The sequence below is a fragment of the Onychostoma macrolepis genome, chromosome 19 (genome assembly GCF_012432095.1).
Source record: "Onychostoma macrolepis isolate SWU-2019 chromosome 19, ASM1243209v1, whole genome shotgun sequence".
NCBI classification, from domain to species: Eukaryota; Metazoa; Chordata; class Actinopteri; order Cypriniformes; family Cyprinidae; genus Onychostoma; species Onychostoma macrolepis.
In genome coordinates, this window is record NC_081173.1 from 32252025 (window position 1) to 32272973 (window position 20949).

The following is a 20949-nucleotide window of genomic DNA, read 5'->3' on the forward strand; positions in this document are numbered from 1 at the left end:
ACACTTCAGCTGCAAACGCAAATCTTTGAGAACAAATGGAGGAAATGGTTAACAAGCTCCTTGGTGGTCTGGATGTTTGCATTAGTAAATATGCACTGTAAAACCCAACAGTTAGGTTTTGAGTAAACCGATTGCCTTAAAAACCTGACAAGTTAGGTTAACTCAAACCGTCTGAGGAAACTTATTGTCTTATAACTACACTGCAAAACCAAACAAGTCACACTGTCGGAAAAATGTGCAATATTTGTACCTTCAGGGGTACAATGGCTTGTCACTGGGACAGTACCCTTGCAGTATGTACCTCTGCTGACTAAATTGTACCTTATGCACTCCCAGAACAAAAAATTTTACAAATCTGTACCTTGTACTAGCTAAACACAGAGACATCAAGAACCAGCATATGAATCTCAACAATGGTGACAATCAACAAAATGCTTCATGCTGCAATACATGCTGGGTAACACCCAAAAACTCCCATCATGCATTGCAGTATGAAAAAAAAACCCACCACTGTTGAGGATCGTATGATAAGTGTTCATGTCTAAAAGCTTGAGCCTACACGTTTTTTTTTTTGAATATTGAAGCATTAGGGTGGCATTTGTTTATTATAACTTTTTTTGGTCAATTTTTATTTTTTTTCCAGTTTGGTGATAACAAAATGGCAGACAATAAACCAAAGAAACCACTTCATGATGTTCATTCAAACAAGTCATAAGCAGAAAGCATAAGTTAATTTACTACTGAAACAATATTGCATTTGCTTAGAAGCAAATTACTTGAAATTACTAAAAACAAAAAAGGGTCAAGAGGCAAACTAAAGCGAACACTGACCACAATTATGGTGGCATCGTGCTATTTATTTATTTTTATTTTCTTGACCAATAAAACATCAACATCTAAACCTATGTTAATTCTCAATAAGAGACTCTGCAGACATAAAATAACGTCAGTGTGGTTAGTAATGAGCTTGCTTGTGGATGCAAGTCCACAAACAAATGCTGTTTGTGGAGTTGTTTAATCAGATCTTGATTTTTTTTTCTCCTCCAGTTGATTCCATCCAAGGCTGTGGCTGAAGTCATATGTTCTTGTGTTTCTCTTTTCTTCAATGATGCTGCTTGTTAGGTGTTCATCACTAATGCACAATCATCATTTAATCATCTCATTAACTTTAACTCTTTGAGGACTTGGGATTTGACTTGAGACTTGCTTGTGACTTGAAAGGAATGACTTGGTCCCACATCTGCTAATTAGCAAATCCAGGTGATTGGAACAAAATACTGAGGAGGATTTTTACCTTTAAAAAAGGTGCAAATTTGTCCTTTTAAGGGTACTGCCCCAGTGACAAGCCTTTTGTACCTTTTGATGGCAAATTTGTACTCCATACAGCACATTAAAAAGGCCAGAATGTTGTTTATCACATTTATTAAACATTAAAAACTATTACATTCTCACATTTTTCACAGGATTGTTTAAAATAACAATTAAAAAGACAGGCATACTTTAATACATTCGCTTTATGTTTAAAAGTTATTATCTTGATTCTCCGCATAATTAATAAAATGTCAATATGTCAATACTGTTCAGAACTAGTCAGTAAAGATGTACGTACGCGGGCTCTTAAATATATTTGGTTATTTTGTGCATCTCTTCCGAATAACCAACAACTCATGAAAATGATTATCTTGCTATGTTTAATCTATTTTGGGTGACCGTTTCATACACTTTGGCTTACTCCTTTTGTCACACAAGTGATTGTACCTTTATTTGGGGATTAAATGGTCCAAACATGGACTCTCTGACAGTTGGAAACATATTTGTACCTTTTTTTTACCCTTAAATGGTACATATGAGTAGGTGCAACTATGACCCATTGAGGGTACAACTTCACCATTTGTATCCTAAGTGTTCACAAATGGACCCCAACCGTACCCTTTTTTCTGACAGTGTAGGGTAACTCAAACCGTTTGAGTAAACCAATTCCCCTTGGCTTAATATTGTGATGTGGGAATGAGGGTTCATGCTGCCACCTGCCTTGCCTGTAGCTTTTAGTTTTTGTCTATACTGACCCAACCCAGCCCCTACTTGTGTGAAAATATAGACATTGTAGTTACTGTATGTGTTATTCAATATTTTCTGTTACAGACAGTTCTGGATTTTTATGCCGGCGAACTGCCACATGAGTTCATCTGTGCGGATGAGGCAGGCTTCAATCTATAATCTACCATAATCAATACGATAGCGATGGCGGATCGGGCGTGTCGCGGTTCAACTGCTCTTGGGCCTAGTCGACTTGGAATCAAACCAAGATTAAAACCTACGATCTATGAGACTGTGGATGGTAAAATAATCGTAGAGGATGAATTTCTTAATTTCCTCTCGATTAAAATAAAAGCGATGAGCCAGGATCAAATAATTCTGGTTGCTTCGAATACTTTTGATTCTGAGTGGATAGAATCATCGAAAAAACTGCTGTTTGAGCTCTGTCCGGGCACTAAGCAACGGTGCGTGGCATGTAAAGGCAGTCAGAAAGATGTAAATAATATAAAAAGTTGTTTGAAAGTGCTCAATGAGTGTGGCGAAAACATTCCCAGATTTGTGTCACACTTCTTGGATGAGTTACCACCTGTAACATTTAACAATGTGGATGTGTCAAGCCTGCTCTGTAAGATGGAGTGTCTGCACAGTGAGGTGAACGCGATACGGCATGCAGTAAACTTACAGGCAGATATTGGGGAAGATCTACGTGCTGTTACTACGATCATTGATAACAGAGTGACTAATGTGGAGAGGCGGCTAGAAATAAGCCGTAAAGGAGGGCATGGTTTGGATTCACTGTGCGAGCTTAAAAATGCATGTGTGGAAGAAACGACAGACACCCCACTGTGGAATATGATGTGGGCCTGGAGGTGACTGCAAGTGGACCGGGATCTTCGGTGGAGGAGTCTACTTCCATGACATCGGAAGTGCAACGGAAATCATCAGAATGGAGTCTGGTAGTGAAACACGGCAGACCCAAGAGGAATTATGTGGATGGTCAAACACCTCCGACTAAACAGCGAGCTGGTAAAGCTAAACAAAGGATGTCTAAGCCAATTATTGGTACAGGGGCACGAGGGAATATAAGTGTGGTGCGGACGAAGCTGGTAAGTGTGTTTGCTACCAAATTTACTCCAGATCTTAACGCTGAAACTTTGTCAAACTATCTTAAAGAAAAGCTTGGCCGAGAGGTGAATTGCCAACGCATTGTCACTATGAACAATAGATACAGTTCATTTAAAGTGAGTGCTGAGTGTATTAATGTGGCGGAGATGTACAGCCCGGAGCTGTGGCCTGAAGGCTCCATTGTTCGTCGTTATTATGAGCCACGCAAAGTGAGAGCGTTGGGGGCTGATATAGCTGCCTCCACGTCAGGTTCATCTGTGTCTGAGGAGGCTGCTGCTGCCGCAGTGTGCTCTTGATCTGAATATGCGGATTATATCCTATAACTGCCGTGGACTGCGAGTCGGTGACAGTGTTGGGGATAGGGCCCGACGCACTGTAGTTGATAGTCTGTTGCAAAATTGTGATATCCTGTGCTTGCAAGAAACTTTTTTATCCAAACAGGATTTGGGAAAATTGAACTCTTTTAATGACAATTTTCATGGTGCTGGCTCATCTACAACTGATCTTACTATGGGTATAGTGAGAGGAAGGATATCGGGTGGTGTGGCTACCTTGTGGCACAAAAAGTTGGACTCGGTGATAAATATCATTAAGGTTGATGTCGATTGGTGTTTTGCTGTACGGATAAGTTGCTCTAGTAAAGAGTTAGTTATCCTTAATGTATATGCACCATATGAATGTCAACAAAATGAGGATGAATATTTAAATAGATTTGCTTTTATTTGCTCTTTTATTAATGAAAATAATTTTGCAAGTGTTTTGGTGGTTGGGGACTTGAATGCAGATCTTACTGACAAATCTTCTATGTTTGCTAAGCATATGCTGCATTTTTGTGTTGATAATAATTTTAAGTTATCTAGTAAATTGTTGTTACCTATGGACAGTTATACTTATATAAGTGAAGCCTGGCATACAACTTCATGGCTTGATCATTGTATTAGTACAGCTGAGGCTCATGATACCATACAGTCAATGACAATTTTATATGGGGAATCTATATCTGATCATGTACCATTCTTAATGCTTGTTGATTTTGAAAGTTTGCCCGAAATGAAATATGACTGTAAGAGGGCTGCTTTGGGAAAATTAGATTGGTCTAAACTTACTGATGAAGATATTAAAACATATTATGTGAAAACGGACACTCTGTTGAACAAGGTGGTATTACCCAGAGATGCAATCATGTGTACAGATGTGAATTGTAATGTCACTTCCCATGGTACAGCCTTTTGTGATATGTATGATGATATTGTGAGAATTGTGCAAGAGGCTAGTAGAACATATCTTATTTGTCCTGAAAAGAAATATCATAGTAAGCCAGGGTGGAAAAAGTATGTATCAGCATACCATAAAAAAGCAAAGGAGGCATTTAAGGCATGGGATTTAGTTGGTAGGCCCAGACAAGGTGCACTTTTGGACCAGAAAAGTTAACTAATGCCAAGTATAAATATGCAGTTCGTTATATTTGTAAACATGAACAAGTGATGAGAGCTGATTCAATGGCAGAAAATCTACTTTGTAATAATGTGAATGCTTTCTGGAAGGATGTAAGAGCAATAAATCGGAGTAATGTGACATTACCAAGCTCTATTGAGGGTGTCACGGAGCTGAGAATATAGCAGAGTTGTGGAGACAACATTATTCTACTCTGTTTAATTGTGTAAAGAGTGAGCGACGTAAAGTGGAAGTTGTCTCTATGGATACCGGGAGTATTACAACAAATGAGGTTTATCAAGCAATAATTCAGCTTAAAGACAGGAAAACTGGTGGTTTAGATAAAATAACTGCTGAACACCTAAAATTTGCGAGCCCTAGACTTCTGGTTCTTCTCGCAATTTGTTTTACTGGTTTTATGATACATGGCGGCTGCCAGAGTCTATGTTGTCAGTCACCTTGTTGCCGGTTATTAAGGATAAGGCTGGCAAGGTAGGTAGTTTGGATAACTATAGACCAATTGCTTTAGTAAGTGTTGTGTCAAAGGTTTTGGAAAGAATTATATTAGATCGATTAGGTGTTTATCTTGATACCACTGATAATCAGTTTGGTTTTAAGGCTCACCATAGTACTGATTTGTGTATATATGCTCTGAAGGAAGTAGTAGAACTGTATAAAAGACAAAATTCCACTGTTATAATCGGCTTCATTGATGCTTCTAAAGCTTCGATAGAGTTAATCATCAAAAGTTGTTCAGTAAACTAAGACAAAGGGGTGTACCTAATAGCATATTAAGAATTTTGACATATTGGTACACTAATCAAAGTATGCAGATAAAGTGGGATAATTGTGTCTCAAATTCATTTAGAGTAAGTAATGGAGTGCGGCAAGGAGGTTTACTCTCACCAGCTCTTTTAATGTTTATATGAATGAACTGTCAGAAGAATTAAGTGACTGTAGGACTGGATGTATGCTTGGTAATACCACAGTCAATCACTATATGTATGCTGACGATTTAGTTGTTTTTCCCCAAGTAGTGTTGGTTTTCAACAGTTGCTTAATATTTGTTCTGATTATGGGATTAGATATGATGTGCAATACAATACAAAAAGAGTGTTGCCATGATATGTAGAACCAAAGAACATAGAGATTTGAATTTCCCAGAATTTTATTTATCAGGGCAAGTTTTAAATGTATGTACTACAGTAAAATATTTAGGACATATCATTAATAATGAAATGAGTGATGATGATGATATGTATAGGCAACGTCGTAAGTTATATGCTCAAGCAAATATGTTGGTGAGAAAATTTTATATGTGTTCAGATCAGGTAAAGATAAACCTTTTTAGAGCATATTGTACTTCTTTGTATACTGCTCCTTTGTGGGTTAAGTTTAAGAAAGAGAGTCTATGTAAGCTTCAGGTTGCATACAATGATTGTATGAGGATTCTGCTGAAAAAACCAAGATGGAGCAGTGCAAGTGAACTATTCTGTAAGGCAAGAGTACAGTCATTCCCTGCTTTAAGGAGAAAATTGATGTATAAATTTATTTGTCGCCTGGATGTTTCACATAATAATATTATAATGTTGTTGTCAAATCCTGGGCTTACTGATGTGCGATATCAGTCCTCCATGAGGACCTATTGGGATAACTGTCTTTTTTAATGTGTAATTGTTTTGGGTTGTAGTGTGTGTTTCTTGCTAATGGACCTTGAGTCTGGAAATAAAGTTGTAATAATAATAATAATAATAATAATAATAATACAACATCCATTTAACCAGAAATTAGACACACAATGAGTCTACATTTACTCTCAATGAGATCAGTTCACTAACAGTTGATTGTCATTATAAACATATAACAACCAACTACTGATCATTTTCTCTGGGCTTTTGAGTTGTAACAAACATGTTTGAAAAACACATGGTTAAAACAACCAGAGAAAAAAAGAAAACAAAAAAACAACTAACACAGAAGTCAAGGGTCAAGAGCCCAACTAAAGCAGACACTGATCTCTAACATGGTGACTTCAATTGAAACAATAAATCAACATCTAAACCTTAGTTAATTCTCAATAAGATCTTCTGTAGATGTCTGACTGAAATAAAGTCAGTCTGGTTATTAATAAGTGGAGCTGGTGATGCTGTTTGTGGGGTTGTTTAATCAGATCTTGAGATTTAATGTATTTTATTTCAGTTGATTTCATCTAAGGCTGTGACTAAAGTTAGTTCTTGCGTTTCTTTTTCTTCAGTGATTCTGTTTGTTAACAGCAAGTGTTCATCACTAACGCTCAATTATCACTCAATTAATCACTTAATTGCAATGTATATCTTATTTTAGTGAACTCAACTGAAATAAGTTCAGAGCACTCATAATTGTTAGTTTTATAAACTTAAATGGTTTAAGGCAATACGTTTACTCAAACAGTTTGAGTTAACCTAACTTGTTGGGTTTTACAGTGCACAAAAATAAGTCGAGCAAACTTTTAAGTTGGCTCAACTTTTTTTTACAGTGTGCCAGTAAGTTAGAACTTAAAATGTTAAGTTCATTGAATTAAATTGGTCTCCTTGAATTTCAATAACATTAAACTGACTTAAAAAATCAAGTTGAATCTACCATAACTTACAAAAAAAAGTTGAAATTGCTTAAATTATTTTTATGAGTTAAAGTAACTTTAAAACATAAGTTGTCATGACTTTTTCATCATATAATTTTTTACAGTGTAGTTGAGTTAACTTAAAAAGTTGATTGCGATAGGCTGGGATAGGTTTTTTTGAGTTAGGTCACCTTTTGTTTTTTTTGTTTTTTTTTTGTTTTTTTTTTGTTTTTTACAGTGATAAGAAATCTTTAGACGTGCCCATAACAACAAAAGACAATACTTTATTGAACCTTTTCTGATAAGAAGTGTACACAAGAGATTAGACACACAATGAGTCTATGTTCACTCTCAATGAGCTCAGCTCACTAATAGATGATTGTCATTATAAATAGATAACAACCAACTACTGCACTGTAAAACCCAACAAGTTAGGGTAACTCAAAAGTTTGAGGAAACTGATTGCCTTAAAACATTTAAGTTTTTTAAAACTAATAGTGATGAGTACTCTGAACTTATTTCAGTTGAGTTCACTAAAATAAGATATACATTGCAGTTAAGTAATTAAGTGATTAATTAAGTGCTGATTGAGCATTAGTGATGAACACCTGCTGTTAACAAACAGAATCACTGACAGAAAGAGAAACACAAGAACAACAACTAACTTCAGACACATGCTTAGATGAAATCAACTGAAATAAAATACATTAAATCTCAAGATCTGATTAAACAACCCCACAAACAGCATCACCAGCTCCACTTATTAATAACCAGACTGACTTTATTTCTGTCAGACATCTACAGAAGATCTTATTGAGAATTAACTAAGGTTCAGATGTTGATTTATTGTTTCATTTGAAGTAACCATGTTAGAGATCAGTGTCTGCTTTAGTTGGGCTCTTGACCCTTGACTTTTGTGTTAGTATTTTTTTTGTTTTCTCTTTTTCTCTGGTTGCTGTAACCATGTGTTCTTCAAACATATTTGTTACAACTCAAAAGCCCAGAGGAAGTGATCAGTAGTTGGTTGTTATATAAGAATCAGCTTATGAACCTCAACAATGGTGACCATTAAAAAATTAATTTAAAAAAAATCATGCAGCAATGCATGCTGGGAGCCATGGATGAGTTTTGTACTATGCTAGTACCCAGCATGCATTGCAAAATTATTATTATAATTTTTTAATAGTCACCATTGTTGAGGTTCACAAGCTGATTGTTGATGTCTGTGTGAGTCTCATTTCTGCCATAGATTAAAACTTTTTGTGGACAAACTGTTTAGAAAGTCCTTTCTATTAACTGACTATCCCAGAACCAGTGGCTCTTAGAATCGCTTTTACTATAATCAACACATTAATTTAACCAGAGGTTAGACACGCAATGAGTTGTGTTTATTCTCAATGAGATCAGCTCAGTAATAGATGATTGTCATTATAAATATATAACAACCAACTACTGATCACTTCCTCTGGGCTTTTGAGTTGTAACAAATACGTTTGGGAAACACAGGATTACAACAGCCAGAGAAAAAAAAACAACAACACAGAAGTCAAGATCTCTTACATGGTTACTTCAATTGAAACAAATCAACATATAAACCTTAGTTAATTCTCAATATTTAAAAACTTAAATGTTTTAAGGCAATCAGTTTCCTCAAACGGTTTGAGTTACTGTGACTTAATTGTTGGGCATATATCTTATTTAGTGAACTCAACTGAAATAAGTTCAGAGTACTCATAACTATTAGTTTTAAAAAACTTAAATGTTTTAAGACAATAAGTTTCCTCAAACGGTTTGAGTTACCCTAACTGTTGGGTTTTACAGCGTGGTAGTCTTAATCAAAACTACCAGTCAGATATTTAGTAATAATCTAAGGATTTGGTCTGGTAGTAATAATATTTAGAAATAAAACATTAGGTAAATTGATAGAGGGGAAATTATCTGCTTTTTTCTGCTATTTTAAGAACAAAAATTTAATTTTTCATTGAGATTATATTTGTTTTTCTTTTGTAAAGACGCAGTGAAGTTGTATTAAATTTCAGAGTTCAGATTTTCTGAAGGAAGTGTTGGTTTTAAATGATCATTATTATTTTTTGTAATTTAAATAATGTAAAGATGCAGTGAAGTTGTATTAAATTTCAGAGTTCAGATCCTGAAAGCAGTGTTTCTTTCTGAAGGAAATGTTCTGGTCCTGCAGGGGTTTGTTTCTGGCAGAGAATGATAGGAAGCTTCTCTAGTGCGCTTTGAAGCTCTCTGTGCTGAAGGACTGGTTGTCGTAGGGGTTTGGGAGACTGATGCCGGTCTGTGGCTGTGTTTGCCGTCGGATCAGTCTGTAAACGGCCACGATGGGGATGGAGAGAACGGGAACGAAGCTCAGCAGCACACAGATGGCAAACACCCAGTTCGAGTACGGCTTCTCCTCCGACTCCGGGAAGTTTTCCTGCACCGTAACAAGCACAGCATGTGTTATAAACTTCTAAATTTGAAGATCAGGGTAATTTAATTTAATTTGTCTTCTGGGAGACATGCAAGTATCTTCTGTAGCCTCTGAAGGGCAGTACTAAATGAAAAAAAAAAACATGATATTTAGGCAAAATAAGATAAATGTACACATCTCCATTCTGATCAAAAGTTTTCGCACCCCAGCTCTTAATGCATGGTTTTTCCTTCTGGAGCATCAGTGAGCGTTTGAATCTTCTGTAATAGCTGCATATGAATCCCTCAGTTGTTCTCAGTGTGAAAAGATGGATCTTAAAATCATACAGTCATTGTTGGAAAGGGTTCAAATACCCCAAAATGCTGGAAAACCAAAGAATTTGTGGGAGCTGAAGGATTTTTCCTGGAGAACAGCAGGCAGTTTAACTGTTCAGAAAAAACAAGGGACTCATGAACAGCTATCACTAAACAAAAAAACACAGCTGTGGATCATTCAGGGAACAACACAGTATTAAGAATCAAGAACACAGTAAAACCTCCAGTGTTAAATCAACACTCCCAGTGTATATATAATCCACACTCAGAGTGTTAAAAAAGTAACACTGAAGCAGTGTTAAAGTTAATGAGATAATTAGTTTAGTAATTGAGTGATGATTGAGCATTAGTGAAGAACACCTGCTGTTAACAAACTGAACCATTGAAAGAAAGAGAAAGAAGAACAGAAAAAAAGAGACGAGACGAGCAGAAATACAAGATAAAAGAAGACATTAAATCTCTGAAGATCTCAGCAGAGGATGATTAAACAACTCCACAAACAGCATCACCAGCTTCACACGTTACTAACCAGATTGACTTTAGATGTTGATGCTTTAGTTTTGTTTGAGTTACCATTATCGAGGTCAGTGTTTGCTTTAGTTGGGCTCTTGGCCCTTGACTTAAAACATTATAATTACTTTGGCTGCTATAACCGCGTGTTTGTTTAGACATGCTAGTTATGGCATTTGGGTGTTGATGGTTAAATTTCTATAAAGAAATCACCAGCATTTAGTGATTTCCGTAACTGATTTCATTCAGAGCATCCTCATTGATTGATTAGTTGTTTTTTATTTTGCTCATGTAGAGCCCTATTAAAAGAGGGTCTATTAAATTTTGTTTTTTTCCGGTTGTTTGGTTTGTTATTGTTCGATTTAAAATTCATATTTGGTGTTCTATATTAAAAGAAAAACAGGGTTTAAAATTGATGTGGACTTTAAAATCAGAGTTTGTATTTTATTAAAAAAGAAAAAAAGGAATGTAACTGATTATCCAATGAGGTGTCTAGAGAATGACCCCATGAGTGGAAGGGGCGGGGTTATGAAAAAAGAATGATGGGGTGATGCAATTGAGGAAGAAAGGCGATACTGTCTCTTTATTTTTTTATTTTATCCCAGAATTTAAATTACCCAGCGTGTTTTGTGTTCCAACTAAGGACTGATAGGCGTGTTTATTGTTGTATCCAAGGATTGATTTACATTTTGTAGGTTTAGCAGTTCAAGGAGAACGACGCGCGACGGAAGGCACGAAGACGGGGCGACTGACTGGGAGAGACCGAGGCTGTTCCGCGGCTGCGGATCGGGCCTGTTTGCATTACAGACGGAGGATTCGCGAGGACATTTGTGAGTGCTCATTCGCGAGAGGGCGTCAGAGACGATCAGATTTGCTGATCATTTGATTGTGTTTCCTGAACTGTGTTTGAACTTCTTCATGTCCTTGGATTCGTGAGTACTCAAAATTGTTGCACATGCACCTGAGCTCCAACATTGCGCGCCAACGAGAGACTTAAATCCCAGCTGGGTAAAACTTCATTTTGGGTATTTATTTTGTTGTGAATCTTTGTTTATTTTGATTATCTGTTTGAACTAAGTTTGATTGTGTTACCAATGTGGGAATTGGGTCACAAGGTGCCCTAAAGTGATTAATCTAGAGAGAAAAAAAAGGTAACAAAAGACAAAAGAGTTCACGTTTAATAAATGTAAAGGTTTATTGATAATCTTTTTTGTCCTGTGATCTTCCTGTGAAGAAAAAAAGTGAATGGTTAATTGGTTAATGTACAGTTGAGTAATTTCAGTGAGATTGGAATTTACATTAAGAAATAGAAAAACCTTACACAGCCACTTCCACGCTCTGCATATATAATTTTAAACACTTCATACTGACATCTGAAACCTGGGGTTGTATTGTAAGGTCTGTTATTACTGAAATGTAAACAGCCATTTACAATTTATAGATGTAACTCTCGCCCAAAAGGTTATTGTTTGTTTTATTAAAATTCCCCCTAGACATACAGTATTTATCATTTGAGTCGTTCGACGGGAGAGGGCTACACTCACATAAAATATAGAGTTTGATCCATCAGTTTTAAAATTAATTTGAAAGACTTTTAAAAGTAAATAGGCACTAAAACGTTAAGATTGCATTATCATACAGACATCAAGAATCAGCATATGAATCTCAACAATGATGACAATCAACATATTCAGATAAACAGATCCTCTGTGAACATTACAAAACACGCTACTAAAAGTCACAACACAATAGCAAAACAAAAGGAAATAGTAAGAATAAAAGAAAATACTAAGACAGCTGCATAATTTATTCATGTCTCATTGCATGCTGGGAGCCATGGATGAGTTTTGATTGGTGCTCCCAGAATGCACTGCAACATGGAGCTTTATGTTGATTGTCACCATTGTTGAGATTCATTCGCTGATTCTTGAAGTCTGTTTGATGAAGAAAAGTAAACTTTCAGTGCAAAATAAGTTTCAGAAGTCTTTCAGATTAATCTTAAAACTGCTAGAGCTTAACGATGTATATAATGTGAAAATTAGCTAATAAATCTACCAGTGACTACACTTCAAATTACACCCGTTATTCAAGCCACTATACATCTTTATTGAAATGTAACTAGCCCTGATCACATTTTCTCTAGGCTTTTTTTTTTCTTTTTTGCCTTAACTAACATGTCTAAACAAACATGCAGTTATAGCAGCCAAAAAAATTATAATGTTTTAAAACACAGGTCAAGAGCTCAACTAAAGCAAACACTGACCTCGATAATGGTAACTCAAACAAAACTGAAACATCAACATCTAATGTCAATCTGGTTAGTAACGTGTGAAGCTGGTGATGCTGTTTATGGAGTTGTTTACTCATCCTCTGCTGAGATCTTGAGAGATTTAATGTCTTCTTTTATCTTGTGTTGATTTCATCGAAGGCTGTGGCTGAAGTCAGTTGTAGTTCTTGTTTTTCTGCTCGTCTCGTCTCTTTTTTTCTGTTCTTCTTTCTCTTTCTTTCAGTGATTCAGTTTGTTAACAGCAGGTGTTCTTCACTAATGCTCAATCATCACTCAATTACTAAACAAATTTTCTCATTAACTTTAACACTGCTTCAGTGTTACTTTTTTAACACTCTGAGTGTGGATTATATATACACTGGGAGTGTTGATTTAACACTGGAGGTTTTACTGTGTAAACACCTGTTATGTTTATATATATTTATACATATACACTGTAAAAAAAAATCTGTTCAATTTACGGAAAAATACCGGCAGCTGTGGTTGCCAGAATTTTACCGTGAAAAAGACGGTAGCAACATTTTAGGATTTACAGAACTGTTTAAATTTACAGTGAAAAACCGTATCTCATTAACTGATACAATGTTAATACACAAACCTTTCAGTTAAGTCATTTTATTAGCAGAAACCGACTACGCTTAAATTATCCAACTGCCATTTGTTTATAAACTAATATTTATAATGTTTATGTAACGTGAGCATAAGAGTACTGAGAACTATTTTGTTTAAGCCCAAGAAGAAAATTGTACTGATTTATGCAAAGTCATCAATTCAACTCAAAACTCTTGCAAATAACAGCAGCACACACACATGCGTGATTAAAACTAGCAAGAACATTCTCATTACATCAGTAACTGCCTTTCAACAAAGCAACATGCAGCATAACATCAGTGTCTCTCTGTCCATCCTTGACTTAAGCACAGGCTCTACTCTCCAGCACAATGGTGACCCACGAAACACAACAGGAAGTTGACTGTTAGGCTTTACAGTATTTTGCTGTTTATTTTCTTGATTTTACGGTGAAATACCGCAGCTGTGGTTGCCAGTAATCTACTGTTTTTTACAGTTTGTTCCGTAAATTAAATTTAAGGTATATTTCTGTTAAAATTACGTTCCACAGAATGTTTTGTCATCTCACAAATTTAACCCCTTTAATCCCACAGCAAAATCCTCCGTTTTAAAGAGCACTTCTATGTGTCCACACTACAGAGTGTTGAAGTAACACTGAAGCAGTGATGAATTAATGAGAGAATTAAGTGACTAATTAAATTAGGATTGAGTTTATTGATGAACACCTGCTGTTAACAAGTAGAATCATTGAAGGAACGAGAAACAAGAGCAGAGAAACAAAACTTACAGCTAAAGCCAAGATGAAATCAACTGAAATAAAACACATGAAATCTCTCAAGATTTCAGAAGAGGGTGATTAAACAACTCCACAAACAGCATCTTATTACTAACCACTTTTACTTTATTTATGTCATATGTGCACAAAAGCTCTTATTGAGATTTTAGTTGTTGTACTTTCATTTGAAGTCACCATATTGGCGATCAGTGGGTGCTTTAGTTGGGATCTTGAATCGTGACTCTTTAATGTTGGTTTTTGTTTGGTTGCTTTTAATTAGCTGTGTTTATTAAGCACAGTTTTTAAAGCAAAAACACCAAGTTAATCTGTCGTCATCAGAGACTGATGTTTGTGATGTCAAAACCATCATGGTGTAGTTTAATTCACTGATTGTCTTGTGTTAAGTCTCTTGTTAAAAGTGATATGTTAATTGCACTAATTTATACAGTAATCAAATGTTGTGAAACAGTTCTAACCAGAATATGCACAAATAAATATATTGAACTACGGCAGAAATTAAACACACACAGACATCAGCAATCAGCGTATGAATCTCAACATTGGTGACAATCAAAACTATATTAAAAATTTAAAAACGGTTCAACTCTGAACATCACAAAACAGTTTACTGAAAAGTAACAACAAAAACAACACCAAAATAAAAGCAAATAAAGAAAATATTAAGAACATTCTGCTGCATAATTTATTCATGCTGCAGTGCATGCTGGGAGTTTTGTACTGGGACCCAGCATGCTTTGCAGCATGAATTGTTTTTTTTATTATTAATAGTCACCATTGTTGAGGTTCATGTGCTGATTCCTGATGTGTGTGTTTCTAGATGGTGCTGTAACTCTGAAGGTTTTGTGCATAAAAGGTTTTTAAATTCTTTCAAAATGGTGTGTCAGCTTAACTTGTCAAGTAATATTACTACCATAAACAACAAAGTTACAAATCACCCATATTGTTCAACACTAGCTGAGATCAGTGATTCAGGTAATTAGAAGATGACCACCACTTTTAAGTTTTAACCAAAACTACAAACTCTCTTGGCTTTTCTTGTCATAATTAATGTGCTTTACAAACACAGTTATAACAGCCAAAGAAAAACTAACCTTAAAGAGTCAAGGGTCAAGAGCATAACAAAAGCAACCACTGATCGCCAAAATGGTGAGATAAAACAAAACATTTGAAATAAAATATAAACCTCTGTTAATTTGTAGATATCTGACAGAAATGAAGTCAAACTGGTTAGTAATAAGTGGAGCTGGTGATGCTGTTTGTGGAGTTGTTTAATCATCCTCTGCTGTTTTATTTCAGTTGATTTCATTTAAGGCTGTGGCTGTATGTCAGTCGTAGTTTTGTTTCTTGTTCTTTCCTTCAGTGATTGTGTTTGTTAACAGCAGGTGTTCATCAGTGTCTGAATTCACTCATATGTTCTCAATCACTCTGTCTAGTGGACTATATAGTGCAGTAATGTAGGACTAGTGAATGAGGGTGTAGGGAGTGGTTTCAGACACAGTCTATGAATGTCGACTCTGAGGCTACTTTCTCGAAAACAAAGGTTAGATCCATTACAGTTATTCACTGTATATAGTAAGGAAACTTACTCTTAATCATTTAACAGGTTATTACTGTGGTATTTTGCAGTTTTTTACTGTTAAAATCACAATCATTTTTTACAGTGTATGTATGTGTAGCAGGTGTTGATTATAATTTGTGTTTTTGTTGTAATTCACTCAAAATCCTTATGTTTTTCTTTGGGTAATTAATATATATATATATATATATATATATATATATATATATATATATATATATATATATGTGAGAAAAGAAAAATTATTTTATTTCTTTATGAGTTCCGTGCACAAGTGACTGTTGTGACGTCAATGGCGCGCTGCGCGCTCTTGCTTCAGTCCGCGGGAGGTCTGAGCAGAGCGAGGTATGCATTTTGTTGAATCCTGATCAAAAACATGTTAAAAGGGAAATAATTGATCTGTATTTTGTTACAATGTGAAAATGAGTTACCTGAATGTGTTGCCTTTTCTTAGGACCGAGTTTAAAGCCGTTTTACCTGCAAAAGTGTAGTTTTAATCGAGGAGTGTAACGTCGTTAGCGTGAAAGTTAGCCCGTGAAGCGTGACTGCTGATTTCTCTTCTTTGTGTGAATGTTTAGCAGGAGCAGGCAAGAGTGTACAACAAATAATTAACTGCATGTTCTCTACTTATGCAGGTACAGTTTTTATGTGTTTTCATGATTTCTCTCTGTGTGTTCAAACTTGAATTGGTTTCATGTGTATACAAAATGCTGGAATGTTGAATACATTAAGTGAAGTCTTTAATATAAGACATCTTTTGCATATGTAGTTATGTTGTATTTGAAGTGATCATTAGTTACCGCTATTTTCTTTATATTACTTCTTTATCTTGTGAAATATGAAATTCTCTGTATTGTGAACTCTTGCTTCAGTCAGGGAGGTCTGAGCAGAGCGAAGAGGAGCAGGCAAGATTGTACAACGAATAATTAGCTGCATGTTTTCTACTTATGCAGATAAAAGAAAGTCTATCGAACCAGCAGACTGACTCCAGTGTTTATTTCACACTACACAACACAACGCAGAGGGGTAGCCAGGCTGTGAGAGTCGAGCCGGCTACATATGGATATAAATTGGTCCCCCCCCAACATTCAAGACATGGTTACGGCCTTGTGTTATACTGTAAGGATGCTGGGTATTACTGGTTGTGTTGTGTGTGGATGTGCTTCAGACTCACGTATTCTGGGTTCCAGGCGAAATATGTGGGGTGTTTCTGGACCTGGACCACGACGTACGCCACCAGAACCACCAGCAGCATGATGGGACTGATGCCCATCCAGCACACACGCCAGAACAGGTTCGGCCGGCGGCCCGTCATGCTCTCGATATCATCACTGAACCTGAAGCACAAGCAGATTCAAGATTTTAAGTTCATATTTAAATAATTTATAAACATGCTCATGTGACATGCTGATAAACAAATAAAATGTTTCACCTTTTTTATTATTTAAACTTTTTAGTGTTTTTTTTAAATTTATTTTAAAATTATTTTAATTTTACATTTTTATAATTTAATTTGTAGAAAGTTTCATTTTAATATTGATGAATTTTTATGATTTCTTTGTAGTGTTTTTTTATTTATTTATTTTGAATTTTTTTTAAGGTTTTTATGATTTGATTTTTAGTAGGTTTTATTTAGATTGTTTTAAAATTATATATCTTTTTACATTTTTAGTAATTTTTTGTGTTTTTAGTTTCTTTTACTTTGATATTTGTTTTCATTTTAATTTTAGATTTTAATTTTTGTTTTAATTAAAAATTTTATGCTTTGGTTTTTATTGAATATTGCATTTTGAGTGATTCTTTAAAAAAAATACATGTGTGTGTGTGTGTATGTACTGTACAGAGGTGTCAAATCCAGGGTCAGAAAGTAAAAGTCCTGCCATGTGTTTATTCCACCCATGAACTCAGCAGCTGATTTCACCAGAGGAGGAACCAACTCATTCCTTTCAAGTCACAAGCAAGTTTCGAGTCAAATCCCAAGACCTCAACGAGTTGAGGTAATTAAGAGATAATTGAGAGACTAATTAAATGATGATTGTGCATTAGTGATGAACACCTGCTGTTACTGAGAATCACAGAGGATCAGATGTTGATGTTTTATTGGTTAAAATGATACCACCATCATGTAGATCAGTGTTTGCTTTAGTTGGGCTCTTGACCCTTGACTCCTGTGTTAGATCTCTCTGTAGCAATGCATGTGCTGTTGTAAAGCGGAGAGATCAGTGCTGTGCAGTGAGCAACTGTTAGCTGTTTTCATATGATGAGGTAATCATCAGGTGCTTACCTGTTTGCATCCAATATACTGTGTGTATATATATATATATATATACACACAACATTTTTCATTTTTTTAATTTATGTTCTGCTTTTGAATAACCAACTCTGTTAAACCACAGTATGCAATGAATTTACTGCTGTAGTAGTTATAATGAATTTTAAATCTAATGCATTTAAATATTTAAACTCCAGTCCTACTCAGACACACACAGACATCAAGAACCAGCGTATGAATCTCAACAATGGTGACAATCAACAAAATGCTTCATGCTGCAATGCATGCTGGGTAACACCACAGTATGAATAATTATTGTCACCACTGTTGAGGATCGTATGATAAGTGTTCATGTCTAAAAGGCCTGAGCATTTTAATTCTAAATTTTTTCCAATATTTAATATTACGATGGCATTTGTTTAATTGTAAATTCCTGCAGTTCTGTAACAGCTGAACGTCAGTCAATAAACCAAATAGAGACACCTTCATGATGTTCATTCGAGTGACATAAAAGCCAAAAGTGTAAGCTCATCTGTTTCCTCAAGCTTTTAATTCAGCAATGTGCAAATGTTTGTTGTGAAGCAATATTGCAATTGTTTAAAAGCAATCCATTCTCAGTTACTAAAAGGGTCAAGAGCCCAACTAAAGCAAACACTGATCTCCATGATGGTGGCATCATTTTAACCAATAAAACATCAACATCTGATCCTCTGTAATTCTCAATAACAGCAGGTGTTCATCACTAATGCACAATCATCATTTAATTAGTCTCTCAATTATCTCTTAATTACCTCAACTCGTTGAGGTCTTGGGATTTGACTCGAAACTTGCTTGTGACTTGAAAGGAATGAGTTGGTTCCTCCTCTGGTGAAATCAGCTGCTGGGTTCATGGTTGGAATAAACACATGGCAGGACTTTTACTTTCTGACCCTGGATTTGACACCTCTGGTACTGTATATATAAATAATTTAAAATTCATTTTTTTAACTTCACATTTTTATTCACATTTTTATTTTTAATGATTTAATTAATTTTTAGCAAGTGTTTTAGCAAATTGTTTATTTTAATTTAACATCTATAATTTAATTTTAGTAAGCGTTTTTTTTTTTTGTATTTTAAGATTATTTTAATTTAGCTTTTTTTAATAAATTTTTGGTGTTTGGTATTTTAATTTTACATTTTAACAATTTAATTTTAAGAGTTTTATTTTGATTGTTTATATTTGAAAATTATTCCTTTCAATTTAACATTCATTCGTTTTTAACATTTAAGTGTTTTTTTTTTTTTTTGTATTTGAAAATGTTAATTTTTATAATAATTATAATTTTTATTATAATTATAATCTTTAATCTGTCAGATTGTGTCGTATTGAGTGAGTTTACCGACCGGTTCATCCCGTAGAAGAAGACGACGCCGATGATCTCGCAGAAGGCGATGACGAGGAGCGGGACGGAGCCCACGTAACTGTTGAAGATCTCCAGCCAGTAGTTGCCAGATCCCAGCGTGAAGATCAGCGCCACGAGGAAGTTCAGCACACAAATCAGACCTGCAGCGAGAGCTCGTTAACGTTTAATCAGATTACTTTTTTCAACTAGCAAAGTATGCATTACTTTTTAATTTAGAAGGAACTATCTGAATTACTTTTTCAAATAAGTAACTCCAGTTACTTTGTATCTCATGTACTTTCTTCTCCTGCCTCATATTCTTCATGTGATTAGTTTGAGCTGCGCTCCTCTACACTGTAAAACCCGACAAGTTAGAGTAACTCAAACCGTTTGATTAAACCAATTCCACTTGGCTTAAACCATGTCAAGTTTTAAAACTTGCAGTGAAGTAATTAATTGATTAATTAAGTGCTAATTGAGCATTAGTGATGAACACCTGCTGTTAACAAACAGAATCACTGTAGAAAAGAGAAACACAAGAACAACAACTGTCTTCAGACACAGCCTTAAAATCACTTTTACTATAATCAATACAACATACATTTAACCAGTGATTAGACACACGATGAGTCTATAATCACTCTCAATGAAATCAGTTCACTAATAGATGATCGTCACCAAAAACATATAACAACCAACTACTGATCACTTCCTCTGGACTTCTGAGCTGTAACAAATATGTTTGAAGAACACATAATTACAACAGCCAGAGAAAACAAGGAAGGAAGGAAAAAAACAACTAACACAGAAGTCAAGGGTCAAGAGCCCAACTAAAGCAGACACTGATCTCTAACATGGTTACTTCAAATAAAACAATAAATCAACATCTAAACCTTAGTTAATTCTCAATAAGATCTTCTGTAGATGTCTGACAGAAATAAAGTCAGTCTGGTTATTAATAAGTGGAGCTGGTGATGCTGTTTGTGGGGTTGTTTAATCAGATTTTGAGATTTATTTTATTTCAGTTGATTTCATCTAGGCTGTGACTAAAGTCAGTTGTTCTTGTGTTTCTCTTTCTGTCAGTGATTGTGTTTGTTAACAGCAGGTGTTCATCACTAATGCTCAATCAGCACTTAATTAATCACTTAATTACTTAACTGCAATGTATATTTTATTTTAGTGAACTCAACTGAAATAAGTTCAGAGTACTCATCACTATTAGTTTTAAAAAACTTAAATTGTTTAAGGTAATCAGTTTCCTCAAATGGTTTGAGTTACTCTAACTTGTTGGGTTTTACAGTGTACTGTACAGACGTGAATTTACATTTCCTTCAGCCTGAGGCTGATTCATTTCACTTTTGTTGTGGAAGGGCTTTTACATTTGTAAAATAAGAACTTTTAATATTAAAAATAGTGCTGTCCGTCAGCGCCGATAGCCTCGTGGTTAGTGTGTTTCCATATAGCGCAACTGCGCTCACAGCAACCCGAGTACACACTCATATTATGTAAACAAAAACTTTTATTTTGGATGCAATTAATCGAGATTAATCGTTTGACAGCACTAATTAAACGAGCAAGCCCTGCCCAGATTTCAAAAGTAACGTAATGCA

General features: G+C 35.2%; 1 protein-coding gene and 1 long non-coding RNA gene across 2 annotated transcripts in view; one reads left to right on the plus strand and one right to left on the minus strand.

Annotated features, from left to right (window-relative positions):
- Positions 1-9386: 9386 nt before the first annotated feature.
- The window catches only part of LOC131525734 (sodium-dependent neutral amino acid transporter B(0)AT3-like), a 32764-nt gene continuing 21201 nt past the window's right edge, over positions 9387-20949 (minus strand). Inside the window, exons 10-12 of the mRNA XM_058753645.1 lie at positions 19341-19500; positions 16857-17019; positions 9387-9632 (exon numbers count right to left, since the gene is read on the minus strand). Of these exons, the coding sequence (XP_058609628.1) occupies positions 9426-9632; positions 16857-17019; positions 19341-19500 (530 nt within the window). The 3' untranslated portion in view covers positions 9387-9425. The remainder of the gene's footprint in view (positions 9633-16856; positions 17020-19340; positions 19501-20949) is intronic.
- Positions 16335-19795, plus strand: LOC131525735 (uncharacterized). The gene is made up of 3 exons (XR_009267275.1): positions 16335-16801; positions 16873-16976; positions 19312-19795. It is a non-coding gene; the product is annotated as an uncharacterized LOC131525735 (long non-coding RNA).